This window comes from Entelurus aequoreus, linkage group LG14, assembly GCF_033978785.1.
Source record: "Entelurus aequoreus isolate RoL-2023_Sb linkage group LG14, RoL_Eaeq_v1.1, whole genome shotgun sequence".
NCBI classification, from domain to species: Eukaryota; Metazoa; Chordata; class Actinopteri; order Syngnathiformes; family Syngnathidae; genus Entelurus; species Entelurus aequoreus.
This window is the reverse complement of record NC_084744.1, coordinates 28,041,385-28,056,522: the sequence shown is the minus strand read 5'-3', so window position 1 is coordinate 28,056,522 and position 15,138 is coordinate 28,041,385. Positions and strand designations below refer to the sequence as shown.

Sequence of the window (15,138 nt, the reverse complement as noted above, 5' to 3'; positions counted from 1 at the left end):
ACATATAAATATAAGAAATACTTGAATTTCAGTGTTCCGGTGGCTATCCATTAGATGGCAGTATTGTCCTGTTTAACTTCTCCGTTCTTGATGAGTATATCATTTCGGCCACCATGTTCAATGGAGAAGTCTGTTCTACATATTTACAGGCAACATACACCTTCCCCTTCGAACTATCCTGGATGAACTGAAATTCTTGTTTCCATTCGTTTTGGAACTTGCAAGCGTATTTCTTCATCTTGCTCGTCGACGGCGTCACCATGTCTGTAATTTCCTCGTTCTTCTGCTTCGTCTCCTTGTTGTGTGCGCAGTTGTGCACTCTACTCTCTAAAAGCCCTAGATGTTATGACGTCATTGGGCAGGCAAGCTGTTTATATTGTGGGAAAGCGGACGTGAGAACAGGCTGTCCCCACTCAGTCTCAGGTCCGCATTGAGCTGGAGGGGGCGTGGCCTCCAGCTCCGGCTGAATACCGGGAGTTTGTCGGGAGAACATTTCTGCCGGGAGGTTGTCGGGAGAGGCGCTGAATACCGGGATTCTCCCGCTAAAAACAGGAGGGTTGGCAAGTATGACTATAGTGCCACTAAAGACGTAATTTGGGGACGGTCCCTAAACAGGATGCACAAGGTTTTTTGATTGATTGATTGAAACTTTTATTAGTAGATTGCACAGTACAGTACATATTCCGTACAATTGACCACTCAACTTGTTTATGCCGGGGTCCACGTTAATCAATTCATGGTAAAGGTCATGCTGCTTCAGTCTACCGGCGACAAATTGACAAAATGACCGTAATGTCCGCCTGGGAATCGAGAAGGTGAATATCTATCTCTGTGTAGCTGCTTTTGAGCTTCTAATTCTGGGGACGGTGTGGCAGAGATCAAAAAGTGCAACAGGAGAGTTGGAATAAGGAAACAAAAGGTAGGGAGTATTACAAAGACCAGAGGAGAGTAGGTGTAATGAGAGGAGGAATAGAAATAGGAAGGAAGAAGACATTATTACTAGAATGAGATTAGGACATACATATCTAAATAGTTGGTTGACATTGATAGGAAACATAATACAGGACTGTGTGACTGTTGTCATCAGATAGAAAGTGTAGGACATGTTTTAATACATTGTAGGAAATACAATAGAGAAAGGGAAATACTGGGAAATAAGTTAGCGAAAGAGAGGGTTAGGTTAGTAGTGGAAGATATTTTAGGATTGCACTTAGAACACATAGGTTTTAAAGCATTATATACATATTTTAAAAAGACTGGGTTAAATAAAAGAGGGTTCCATTTCCGTCCACACTCCATTTCAGTAGGTGGCGGTAATGCACATCACAAGGTTGCTTGTCGACCGCCATTAAACCAAAGAAGAAGAAGGAGAAGAGGCAGACTTTGCGCATGCGTGAACTGATCGGTTGGCGATGGCGTTTGACGGAGAAGGCCTAAAAGTAGGCATTATCCTTCTGTATTTGTTTTTATCATTGCGTACATATACACATATATATCGTTTAATAGATTAAACATTGTTATTAATTGTTATCTGGATAGTCTGAGTGGGCTTTCACTCTTCTTGTGCTTGCTATTGTAACAAACTTTTCAGGATGTCCCAAATTACCAGATAATGTTAGGTAAGGAGGAGTTTTGTCCCTCCAGAGTTGCCGTAGGGCTGTGACGTAAGAGGTCTATAAAGGTGGTTGTGGAAGAAGGTGTGTAGAGAGAGAAAAAGGAGAGTGAACATTAAAGAAGTGGTGGAGACCGGACCTGCTCTTATGACTCCCATTTATTATTTTATTATTATATTATATTAGTACACATAATATGCGAACCCAGAATACTCGGCTACATTGGTGGCAGCGGTGGGATTTTAACTGCTGTGTTGAAAAAAAAAAAAAAGAAAAGAAAGTGTTACACGGGACTTGTGAGTTTTCAGTTAGCTGCACGTGTATAGTTAGCTGCTAAGCTTCCTGGCTGTTTTGCGGACACGTGGTGTGGTGACGACGACACTTTTAAGCTCGGCAACACGCTGTTTGACAGACACTCACACGGCATGAATGTCAAAAATGGACTTAACAGCTCCCTTCCCCGGCGACGGTGCCAGAATTTCTCAGCTGGACAGAGACAATTGATGGACCGCTTCTGGGCCAGCCTATCGGCGCATGTGCGTGCTCCGGTGGAGAGCTTGGAGGTGTGTGCTGCGGATGTGAGCCGGCTGGTTACGGAGGCGTTGCCGGCGGTCTTGCTGCTGGCTCTTCATGCTGGGAGACATCCGACGGTGGTGTGAGCAGTGCGGAGCGTGTTGGACCCGCCGGTGCCCTTGAAGTCCCCGTGGGTGGGTCCCAGATTTGTCGGCCCCTCCAGAGGGTGGCCATGGACATTCTGGAGTTGCCCATAAGTCCCCGTGGGCGGGTCCCAGAATTGTTTCCCCCTTCCAGAGGGTAACCATGGATATTCTGGAGTGGCCCAGAAGTTCCCATGGGGTGGTCACAGGTTTGTCGGCCCCTCAGGAGGGTGGTCATGGACATTTTGGAGTGGCCCGTAAGTCCCATGTGGGGGGGAGGGGTCCCGGGGTGGTTGTCCCTTCCAGAGACTCTGCCAGCACCACCAGATGGTACTTTATTGATTCCTTCACTGCCTATAACCCCAAGTCTGATGGCATGATGGCGCGTCACAATCGAACTATCTCGCAGGGGGCGACTGGGGCGACCTCCTGCGCACAACTGAACTATCTCGCAGTGGGCGATTGGACCGACCTCCTTCACATCTGCACGTTTTTGTATGTTTTGAGGGGCCAGGGTGCTATCTTATGCAATACTTTGTGGATCAGTTAAAATATTGTTGATTTGTTGGTGCATTAAGATTGTGATTTTTGTTCTCTGTTCTATTTCCCCTTGTTTGTTTGTGACGAAACGGGGACGTTTCTAATTGAGGGGGGGACGTATGTAACAAACTTTTCAGGATGTCCCAAATTACCAGATAATGTTAGGTAAGGAGGAGTTTTGTCCCTCCAGAGTTGCCGTAGGGCTGTGACGTAAGAGGTCTATAAAGGTGGTTGTGGAAGAAGGTGTGTAGAGAGAGAAAAAGGAGAGTGAACATTAAAGAAGTGGTGGAGACCGGACCTGCTCTTATGACTCCCATTTATTATTTTATTATTATATTATATTAGTACACATAATATGCGAACCCAGAATACTCGGCTACACTATCTTAGCTTAAACTAGCTGGTTAGCTGCTAACAAAGAGATGCGGACGTTATCAACACATCGCTAAGTAGAGATCAAATGTGAGTGTAAAGTGTTGTGATTGTGTGAAAATGTGCGAAAGAACGATGGTAAAGTACGAGGAGGAACTTTGTCCAACAAAAGAGGAGAAGGAGCGACAACATCAACTACAGGACGCTGTTTTCAAGAAACATCAAGTTGTGTTACACAGAACAGGTTTGTTTACTTCTTACTCTCACATCTTTACTAACTTTATATTTCATTATTAACACTTTTCTTCAATAGGAAGATGCTTTGTCTTGTGGGGATGATGCAATACTTTGATTTAGATTCTTCATGAAAACGAGACAGTTTGAGGTTGATGTTCCTCTCAGTTTGTAACAATGTGTGATTGATTGATTGAAGGACTTATGAGAAGTTTGCATAGGAAAGGGTACAGTTTCATCACGGTACACATTCACTGCTACAAGAAAGCCTGAGATGGTTTCAGTTTAAATATTTGTTCACTCACACAGATAGAACACAACGTATGCAGAAAGTAGCATTTAAAATACAATATACTGCCAAAAAATAAATGGAAATGCAATTTAAAAAAAGCAAAAGGTTTTGCCTATTCCCAGTTACGAGTAGCCACAACCTGTAATGTCTTTTCAAAACAACTTTGAAAGAAGTAAGGGATTTACACTCCTGTATGGCTATTGATAGGGAGTTCCACATGTTGGTGGTATAGCAGGAACACAAATTAGAACCTTTTTTGGAGTGATATCTGGGTTGAATGTGATTTGTACAACTACCTCTGGTGTTATAATGGTGAATATATTTTTAAGTATCTAGACAGGTACACGAGTATTTCAGTGGTATGGTGTATCTTGTACACCAGACCAACTGCAAGAAGATGTACTCTGTCGGCGACCAAGAGCCTCCCCACGTTAAGGAAATGGTTGGCGGAAAGGTGAGCCCGAGAAGGACGGTTGAGTAGAGGCCCAATCATTTTGTTTTGAGCTGTCTGGAGTTTGTTTTTCAGGGCTTTTAAGGCGTCACAGTACCAAACATGAACTCCGTCGTCAAAGTGGGGTTAAATGAGTGCTTGTGTTAGAGTCTTAAAGGCCTACTGAAACCCACTACTACCGACCACGCAGTCTGATAGTTTATATATCAATGATGAAATCTTAACATTGCAACACATGCCAATACGGCCGGGTTAGATTAGTAAAGTGCAATTTTAAATTTCCCACAAAATATCCTGCTGAAAACGTCTCGGTATGATGACGTTTGCGCGTGACGTCACGGATTGTAGCGGACATTTTGGGACAGCATTGTGGCCAGCTATTAAGTCGTCTGTTTTCATCGCAAAATTCCACAGTATTCTGGACATCTGTGTTGGTGAATCTTTTGCAATTTGTTTAATGGAAGGGAATAAGCGGTAGAAAATGGATGGATGGATGGACAATGGAGATAGCAAAGAAGAAAGCTGTAGGTGGGAAGCGGTGTATTAGCGGCCTGCTGCAGACAAACAAACACGTAGCGGCTACGTCGTAGCCGGTGTTTCATTGTTTACATTCCCGAACGATGACAGTCAAGCTTTACCATTGGCCTGTGGAGAACTGGGAGAACAGAGACTCTTACCAGGAGGACTTTGAGTTGGATACGCATGCTTGTGGAGATGGGACAACAGAGACTCTTACCAGGAGGACTTTGAGTTGGATACGCGGTACCGTGAGTACGCAGCTGCGGCTTCCAAACATTTGATCGCTTGCCGGTACGTGCGTGCCGCTATGTGCATGTCACGTACGTAACTTTGGGGAAATATATGTGCTGTATGAACTTTGCGGAGGTGAACGGTACTTTGGGCTGTGGGATTGAGTGTGTTGTGCGGGTGTTTGATTTGTATTGGCGGGTTGTATGGACGGGAGGGGGGAGGTGTTTGTTATGCGGTATTAATTTGTGGCATATTAAATATAAGCCTGGTCGTGTTGTGGCTAATAGAGTATATATATGTCTTGTGTTTATTTACTGTTTTAGTCATTCCCAGCTGAATATCAGGTCCCACCCGCCTCTCACAGCATCTTCCCTATCTGAATCGCTTCCACTGCCCTCTAGTCCTTCACTCTCACTTTCCTCATCCACGAATCTTTCATCCTCGCTCAAATTAATGGGGAAATCGTCGCTTTCTTGGTCCGAAGCGCTCTCGCTGCTGGTGGCCATGATTGTAAACAATGTGCAGATGTGAGGAGCTCCACTACCTGTGACGTCACACTACTTCCTGTACGGGCAAGGCTTTTTTATCAGCGACCAAAAGTTGCAAACTTTATCGTCGATGTTCTCTACTAAATCCTTTCAGCAAAAATATGGCAATATCGCGAAATGATCAAGTATGACACATAGAATGGATCTGCGTTCCCCGTTTAAATAAGAAAATCTCATTACAGTAGGCCTTTAAGTTTATTTCTACCCACCAGCGGGGTGATCCTACTATGTAAGAACATAAATCGTTGATTGATTCTTTGACTACCTTGGTAGTCATTTTTTCACTGTAGAGATTAGTCTGTACGATGCAGCCAAGATAGGTAATCTAATTTTTGTTTGTTATAATATTGTCACCCACTTTGACTGTGAAGTTATCTATTTTTCTGAGGTTAGAAATTGACCCAAAAACCTGTGTACTTGCAAAGAACTTAATTTGCCAGTTTGTCATTGAAAGCCTCGTTAGTGTACCGTAGGTCTTGAGGATTCTACCTTCGGTTGTTTTGTGGCCATCAGCCTCGGTTCTGTGTTCTTTACGGGTACAGAAAATCATGGAATGATCACTTAAGCCGCATACAGTAGTTCCACTTGTGGTGATCTTAGACTGGTCAGAAGTAACAGCGAGGTCTATGAAGGTTTAAAAGGACTCACTCACCCTGGTGGCTTGCTTAATGAGCTAAGTGAGGCAATGTTGGTGGCACAGCTTAGTGAAGGTTTTAAAAATGGGTGCATCCTTTCGGGACATATCTGTGTTCCAGTCCCCAAGAAGATGTAAACCTGTATCAACATGTTTACACAAAACTCACACAGTCACTAAATACATTTTATACTGTAATCAAATCTAATTTAAGTTGTTATTTTCCTCCCTGATTCTGACTTACATGCATCAGTAAGTGAAAGTAAACATTTATTTTCAATAACCAAAGTAGTCAACACTTGATTTATTAAAAGAGCATAGAGGTGACTGACTTTCCTTCAGCGTGTCGTAGATGGTCTCCAATTCCTAAAGAGGAATTGTTGATGGAGATACTCCATGCAAACATCACATAGTAAAACATGTTTTGGTAAAAGTTCCTTTTGTCCCAGCCAACACAAAAAAGTATTTTGCATGATGACAAAAACATACCATTTAAGTGATTTTGGAATTTTAGATTTTTTATTTCCATGATATTGAAGTTATGGTAATGACTATGTCATTACAAGATCGTGGTTAAGTTTCGAGATAAAGTTTAGGTGTCATAGACCGTATACACAACAAAATATTTACACACTTTACATCAGTGAGTGTAAAGTTAAGAATGCCTCAATCAATACTGCCTCGTACTTATAAAAAACTTTTCAAATTGCCCCCCATCAAATTTCCAAGTCGGTTTTTGTACTCACTGTATCACTTTTTAATTAATTTTCGGAAAAGAGGAGGTATTTCCCATGTTTTTATTGGTTGTTTTGCTATACACGCTTTTAACACAACACATAAAATGTCATTGTGTTAACAGTCAGTCCAAAGCTATTTATATTCTCTCTTTATCTTATTTACTTATTTACCCAACAGACGTCCAGCAGCCCCCGCACATTAAAGAGGAAGAGGAGGATCCACAGCCCCCCCACATTAAAGAGGAAGAGGAGGAAGTGTGGATCACTCAGGAGGGAGAGTGTCTTCTAGGGCAGGAGGAGGATGATGTCACCAAGTTTCCACTGACTGTTGTCTCTGTGAAGACTGAAGAGCATGAAGACAAACCACCTGAGTCCTCACAGCTTCATCACAGTCCAAGTAAGCACAACATCCACATATCATTTTATTCTCAGGGCATTCAATCCATCACAACTGGACTGTTCAGTTTGTCTTAGAAGACGTTTGTCCTCTCATCCAAGTAGGCTTCATCACTTCATGCTCATAGACTTAAAGTCTTAAATCTGATCATGTAAATTTAGAGGGGAACTGCACTTTTTGGGGGATTTTTTTCTATCGTTCACAATCATTATAAAAGACATGACGATGGATTTTCTTTTTTTTAAATCACATTCTAACTCGTAAATAAAAGTCCACTTGCAAAGGAGCCAATGGGAGGTCCTCTATAACCATCTAAAAAGCGCCAACAATACTCCATTTGCATTTCGTGGCTTGAATAGCAACCAAGTATTAGTGATATTGTTATTATAAGTGCTAACACAGACAAACTATTTATAGCTTGTGTGTCTATGTTGACATCACCGGCTGGTGAGCTCCTTCCTCACCTCAGTGCTGGTGAAAGATTATTCTAGAGCATGAATCGTGCCGCTCACCTGGATAGTAGAAGAATGAGGACGTACTCTTGACAAGTTGGATATCCTTTGACAGCCAATTTAGACCCGGCAATGGCGAACGACATGAAAATACGCTTGACTTTACCCCTCTTTCGTGCGACTATTATGAATCATTCTTTATGTAAATGGGAATATAACAAGATTCTATCAGTCTGCGTCATAGTGACAGAAGACATTGTACAGTATGTGATGTTTTATTATGTGTGTTGGCTCTAATGAAGTCTGCAGTGTGTAATATTCAGTGATGTTGTTAAAAAAAATAACGTGATGCATTTTTGAAATTAATGCGCTAATGAACAGAAATATGTAAATATTACATATTTTTTAAAATGTACCTGTTACTAAATGACATATATACCTACTGCATGTACATAAACCTTAATGGAGGTGTTTAGATGCTTTTTAAGTTATTTGGAGGCAAAATAGATCGACTCTAATAGCCTCTATTGTAAGCAGACTTTTGATCGCATTTATTTACTATTTAGAATGCATAAAAAAGAAAAATATGTGTTCTTGATAGGCAAAATAAATTAAAAAAGTGCGGTTTCCTTTTAAGTGAAGTGAAGTATATTTATTTAGCGCTTTTCTCCAGTGACTCAGAGCGCTTTACATAGTGAAACCCATTATCTAAGTTACATTTAAACCAGTGTGGGTGGCACTGGGAGCAGGTGGCTAAAGTACCTTGCCCAAGGACACAACAGCAGTGACTAGGATCGAACCTGGAACCGTCGAGTTGCTGGCACGGCCGCTCTACCAAACAAGCCGCGCCGGCCTTAGAATGTATTAAATGCTATCAAAATCTCGTAAAAATCGTAAATACATCCTAGAAATGTCTCAATAATTCCATTAACAATATTTTTATTTAGGAACTTTCTAATGTAACGTGTTTCTATCTACACTTCTGTTCAAATGTAATAATCACCTATTCTTCTGTTTTGTTAAAATGTAATAAGCACTTGTTTGGTTGTTTGATACTTTAGTTTTGGCTGATACTACAAATGTAGGCATCGATCCAGTACCAAGTAGTTACAGGAGCCGTATCGGTCATACCAATGTAGGTACTGATATTTAAAATGTTCATTATAATTTAATGATTAAATTTTTGTTCGCAATCATAATCAGACAAAAACACAGGATGGTGGTTTTAGAATATCAATTGAATGTTTAAATATGGCTCTGAATTAAACAATTTGGTTTAGGCCCTTAAATCAAATCAACTTTATTTATAAAGCACATTTAAAATTTACCACAGGGGTAGCCAAAGTGCTGTACAATGGGCAGGTTTAAAGATGATACGAGAACCGAGCAAACACAACACAACACAAACAGAACACGCTAAAAAATAAATAAATAAAATATAAAAACATAAAAACAGGTTCACAGCAGGTGTATTATGGGGTGCCATTGCAGGATGGATATCACTCAGTGTTAGAAGCCAAGGAATAAAAGTATGTTTTTAAGAGAGATTTAAAAACAGGAAGAGAGGAGGCTTGTCTAACACTAAGAGGTAGGTCGTTCCAGAGCTTGGGAGCAGCAGCAGCGAAAGCTCTGTCACCTCTAAGCTTCAGCCTTGTGTTCGGGTAAAGTCTTCCTTTGTTACTGAGTTTGTAAACAATAACAAAATCAACAAAATATATATAATACAAAATATCGATCAAACCGCTGTATCGACCTTATAAGTTAAAGTTAAAGTACCAATGATTGTCACACACACACTAGGTGTGGCGAAATTATTCTCTGCATTTGACCCATCACCCTTGATCACCCCCTGGGAGGTAAAGGGAGCAGTGAGCAGCAGCGGTGGCCGCCCCCGGGAATCATTATAATGATATTATACTTGGTGTTGTTACTGATTTTTTTATCATTGGTCCACATTTGTTTGAATTTAATAGCTTTAGCAGAGTTTCTGTGGATCATTAAAAAGCATTAAAAGTCATTAAATGGACTTTGCCTAAATGAAGGCTTTAAATGGTATTAAAAAGCATTAAATACGATGTCCAGAGACATTAAAATGTTAATTAATTAGCATTAATTAAATAATTATTGCCGTCATCAATAAATTGCTATGTCAGTGTGTTTCCTACATGGTCTGTGGATTTTAAACTGGACTAAGAGGTCTCACTCTGCATCGCTCTCAGCACCTGAGCATGTTTATTCCACAGTAGACTTACATGAACAAGGTGAGCCTCTTGTCACTCATTCACAATCTTTGTTGCGGATACTTGCAATTCTCTTTCCTGTGTGCCGTAGTGCTAGCGACACTCGCTTCCATGTTGGAGATGGAACTAGTCATTCTAATACAACGCTGAAGTACAGGGCCCCCGTATAGCTTCCCGGGATGTGCCTGTTATATGATTCTTTAATTTTGGGCCTTTTAGAATCAGCATGTCTTCGTCCATTTGTGTCAAGGAGGTGTAATTAGGTATGAAAACCTTTTGACAAGTTGACTTCATGTCCATTAGGACTTTTCAAAGAGTAGAATACCATCCGCCTTAAACAGAATATTTTACTTTGAAAGTAAACTGGATCATTTATTTTGTGCTTTTGCATGACTTCCTGTCCCACACGAGCAGATTTTAGCTCAATTGAACCGCCTTGTTGCGTCGACCACTAAATATAAAAGCCAGGCGGTGGAAACTGACACAATGCCTTGAAAACAAAAAAACGGAACGAGTGTGTGGCCGTGGCGCCGCTGTTCCACATCCAGTAGAAATCCCCGGTTACACTTACAAACGTTGCTTGGCGAGATAAATGAAGAAACCATACTTGGGGTTCAAGGCACTAAGCAAAAGGAAATACACTTTCAACCCACAGCACTCGCAGTGAGCAAACTTGACCACAAGATGGCACCATAGCAGAGACAACAATACAGAATACAGATTTACACTGTAAACGACCTAATCTTTTCTCCAAGTTTATACATTAGTAATTGACATTAAAATCACGGGGGGCGCTGGAGCCTATACCAGCTGCACTGAGGCAGGAGGAAATTTATCGCAATATAGATTTTAGGCCACATTGCCCATCCCTCGTAAAAAATTGTCTTCTTTTCCTGTGAATAATGTTGTAAAGAGCAGTGTGTTTGTCCCCCACTGAGATTTCAGGCCAGTTAAGTACTGGTAAACGTACTGAATGCCTCGTGTGACTGAGCAAATCTGGACATTTCTCAAGCCTGTTTGTCATTTTGTGTCCTGCAGATGTCTTTGAAGAACAACTTCTGCCTGAAAAACAGGAGTGTAGCTTCAGGATGGCGATGGAGGATCCATCAAAGAGGAAGACCAGGCGCCACAAACCCTCTGGTGTCTCCTTTTCCTCTTTGACACAGACCCTTCCCTGTAAAAAGGAAGAGGAAGACTCACTGACGCCCCACATTAAAGAGGAAGAGAAGGAACACAGCATCAGTCAGGAGGGAGAGCATATTGAAGGACTGGTGGAGTTCCCAGTGACTGGTGTCCCTGTGAAGAGTGAAGATGATGAGGTCAAAGGTGAAAGTGAGGAGAAGAGAGAGGCGGAGCCTCCAAGCAGCAGCTCAACACAACACATGACAACAGAAGCTGATGGAGACCACTGTGGAGGATCACAAGCAGACAAGCTCTTAGCTCCACTATCAGATAGTGAGGACACAACGTCACACTCTCCTGACACTGATGATGAAGACTCTAAAGATGATAAGACATGTCACACTGACAACACACACTTTAAATGTTCTCACTGTGACAAAACCTTTAAGTACCATTGTTATCTGAAAACACACACGAGAAGACACACCGGAGAAAAACCTTTTATCTGCTCAGTGTGTGGTAAAGGTTTTGTACTTAGTCATAATTTGAAATTACATATGAGAATACACACAGGAGAAAAACCTTGTATCTGTTCAATCTGTGGTAAAGGTTTTGTACTTAATCAAAATTTGAAATTACATATGAGAATACACACCGGAGAAAAAACTTTTATCTGTTCAATATGTGGTAAAGGTTTTACACAAAGTCAGAGTTTGAAAAAACACATGATATTACACACTGGAGAAAAATCTTTTATGTGTTTGATCTGTAGTAAAGGTTTTGTAGAAAGTCGCAATTTGAAAGTACACATGAGAACGCACACTGGTGAAAAACCTTTTATCTGTTCAATTTGTGGTAAAGGTTTTACAAAAAGTCAGAATTTGAAAAGACACACAAAAACACACACTGGTGAAAAATCACATTCCTGTTCAATCTGCAACAGAAGATTTTGTGACCGACCAAACCTTGTAAGACACATGAGAACACACACAGGAGAGAAAGTGTTGAGTTGCAGTGTGTGTGCTGAAAGATTCTCTTCTAAGTACCAGTGTAAGAAACACAAGTGTGCTGGTGAGAACAGCAGCAGCAAATGAAACTGCAGGATTTGAAATAAACTGTCAAGACTTTAATTTTGACTTTCTAACAACATCAGCACATATAACATGTTTGACATTGTTGTTTGTGTAACAATCTTTTTAATATGTTTCTACATTTATAGATGAGATATTTTATATTGGTGCTTTTTTCAGTCAAGTAGATTCATTAATATGCAACATTGTATACTTTTGTTAAAAATTGAACAGAACATTTTGACTGAAAAGGTGAGAGTAAACAGTACAAGACATATTTTGCATACAATAAACATTTTATGTGTATATAGAATCATAATACAATTTTAGACTTATTCATAATAGTGTTTGAAATATTGAAGTATTACATATTTTTTTATTTCTAATTGTTAATGATCCCATAGGTTAGCACCTTTATATGATATACATATGTACTGGTTCACATCTGAAACATCTTCTGGACCACTTCAGGAAGCATATTATTATTTACTTTATACATCATTTGAACAGTTGTCTTTTATACAATTTTAAAATATGTGACTTTATGAATCATTTGTTGGGTCTATATAATCCATTTCATTAATTAACTTTATTACTCTTTTGTAATATGATGATCGTGTTGTGATTGTTGTATATGTATGTACCCAGACCTTTATGCAATATACACTACCGTTCAAAAGTTTGGGATCACCCAAACAATTTTGTGGAATAGCCTTCATTTCTAAGAACAAGAATAGACTGTCGAGTTTCAGATGAAAGTTCTCTTTTTCTGGCCATTTTGAGCGTTTAATTGACCCCACAAATGTGATGCTCCAGAAACTCAATCTGCTCAGGGGAAGGTCAGTTTTGTAGCTTCTGTAACGAGCTAAACTGTTTTCAGATGTGTGAACATGATTGCACAAGGGTTTTCTAATCATCAATTAGCCTTCTGAGCCAATGAGCAAACACATTGTACCATTAGAACACTGGAATGATAGTTGCTGGAAATGGGCCTCTATACACCTATGTAGATATTGCACCAAAAACCAGACATTTGCAGCTAGAATAGTCATTTACCACATTAGCAATGTATAGAGTGTATTTCTTTAAAGTTAAGACTAGTTTAAAGTTATCTTCATTGAAAAGTACAGTGCTTTTCTTTCAAAAATAAGGACATTTCAATGTGACCCCAAACTTTTGAACGGTAGTGTAAAAGTGAAACAAAATGGCTGAATTGTTTGTGGAAGGATGGTGGATAAAATATCCACATTTTGTTTTATCTGTAAATTTTGGATAAAACAAAAACTCCCATTATTGTGTTTTAAACATTTTTCATATATTTTTTTTCTTTTTTAACATTCCCAAAACAATATCAATATCAATCAAAGTTTGGAGTGTCGGGCAAAATCCAATATTGTACATCATCCCACACAGATTTACTTTGCATACATTCATAAAATAAACCATTTATTTTGTTTCCCTATCACAGAACGAACAAGTGTTGTCTTCAATTGCAAAACAACATCCTAAAACTCCTTTGCCTTTGGAAGAAGGGAAACTTTCAAGTTATGAGTATTTGTTTTAATACAGTAAAGAATAACTAGTATACAAATTTAAAATGATGTTATGCTGTAATTGAAATATTTTGAATGAAAGCCTTTTTAGTTTTGTAATTATTTTTATTTACAGGTCGTACTTAATGAAATCTTGAATAAATACAATATTTTTATCAGTCAATAAGTGCCTTTTTCAAACCATTGCTGTACAAAGATGGATTTGTTTCTCATTTTAATATAACAATTCCGTAATGGAGTATTGTGTGTGATGAAGTTATGTTTTTAAATTAGTTTCCAGTACAACAACACTTCCTGGTAGGGATGGGTACCGTTCACATTTCAACCGATACGGCACAAATTCCGGTACCTCAAAATCGATACCAATCCTCAACGGTACCACTTTTCGGTACTTTTGTGTGTGTTAATATTAATTGTTTGTAATAATTAAATCTCAATTTTCATTCCAACATTTAAAAATGAGCTTGTTATAACTGCTGTATTTTTGTTACATCTTGTTTCATTATCATAGTATCATTTAAGTTTATTTACAGTTGCAAGTCCAATACACTAGATGGCTGTAATGTAAATTCATAGTGTTTTTTGTTGCGGCCAAAAAAGTGTTAATACCGTAAATATTGTATTTATTACGCACCAGCTGTTTGACTGTAACCTGCATCTAAGTTATAGTTTTCATTAACTAATTTGGGGGTGTTAAAATCGTCATGAGAAATTGGTAATGCTAATCGGTCGCATGTCAACAGCTTGGAAAAGTGGAGTCTTACTTGTCTACGTGGAAGCGTTTTTTGAGTGAATTTCTTTATTGGCATTGACAATTGCAACATTTACCTAAAGGTCGTTTGGCTGAGTCTGCTCTTAGTTCTGCTGGGGTGATCACCAAGTGCCGAACAGAGGTCAAATTAGTTCCAAGTTGGATATTCAACAGATATTCAACATCCAATATTAAACACACATAAAAAAACTGGTATCAAAGGGTTTCTGGCACGTTTCTGGAATGTCCGTTCCAGAGACTCGACCTTAACCCTGCTAAACAGTTGAGAACAATGCTTTGAACCGACTCTGTGCCAAGAAAGCAACACATTTCAATCAAATACCAGTATTTCCAATAACGGGGTCAAATATGCAAGCAGAATTTTGCCAGAAGCATTTTGCTTCATTTTTATGTTTTTTTACGTGTTGTGAAAAAACCCTGAATTGCTCCGTCGTCAGAACATCGGACTTTCATTCTGAGTTTCCGGGATTCAAGTCCCTGCTCTGCTAGTCAGGTTACTTCTAGACCTCCACCCCAGATCCCACCTCGCTCCTACCCACTTCTCCAAAGTGGGCTGGCTCAAGGTGGAGGACAGAGTAAAATAACTTGCACTGAGCCTAGTCTATAAAATCCACTACACCTCCCTGATACCGAAGTACATGTCAAACTACTTCCTTAACGTAAATGACCACCATAACCACAACACCAGGGGTAGCTCCACTAACC

At 39.7% G+C, this 15,138-nt stretch overlaps 1 protein-coding gene across 3 annotated transcripts in view; it reads left to right on the top strand.

Annotated features, from left to right (window-relative positions):
• The first annotated feature begins 1,336 nt into the window (after window positions 1–1,336).
• The window catches only part of LOC133664574 (zinc finger protein OZF-like), a 47,027-nt gene continuing 33,225 nt past the window's right edge, over window positions 1,337–15,138 (top strand). The window contains exons 1-4 of one of the 3 annotated variants that reach the window (XM_062069302.1): window positions 1,337–1,439; window positions 3,313–3,425; window positions 7,006–7,224; window positions 10,955–13,763. In XM_062069302.1, coding sequence (XP_061925286.1) covers window positions 3,317–3,425; window positions 7,006–7,224; window positions 10,955–12,132 — 1,506 coding nt within the window. In that variant the 5' untranslated portion in view covers window positions 1,337–1,439; window positions 3,313–3,316 and the 3' untranslated portion in view covers window positions 12,133–13,763. Of the gene's footprint in view, window positions 1,575–1,596; window positions 3,426–7,005; window positions 7,225–10,954; window positions 13,764–15,138 lie in introns of those variants that run through there. The other 2 variants (XM_062069301.1, XM_062069297.1) reach the window with 2 other exon arrangements.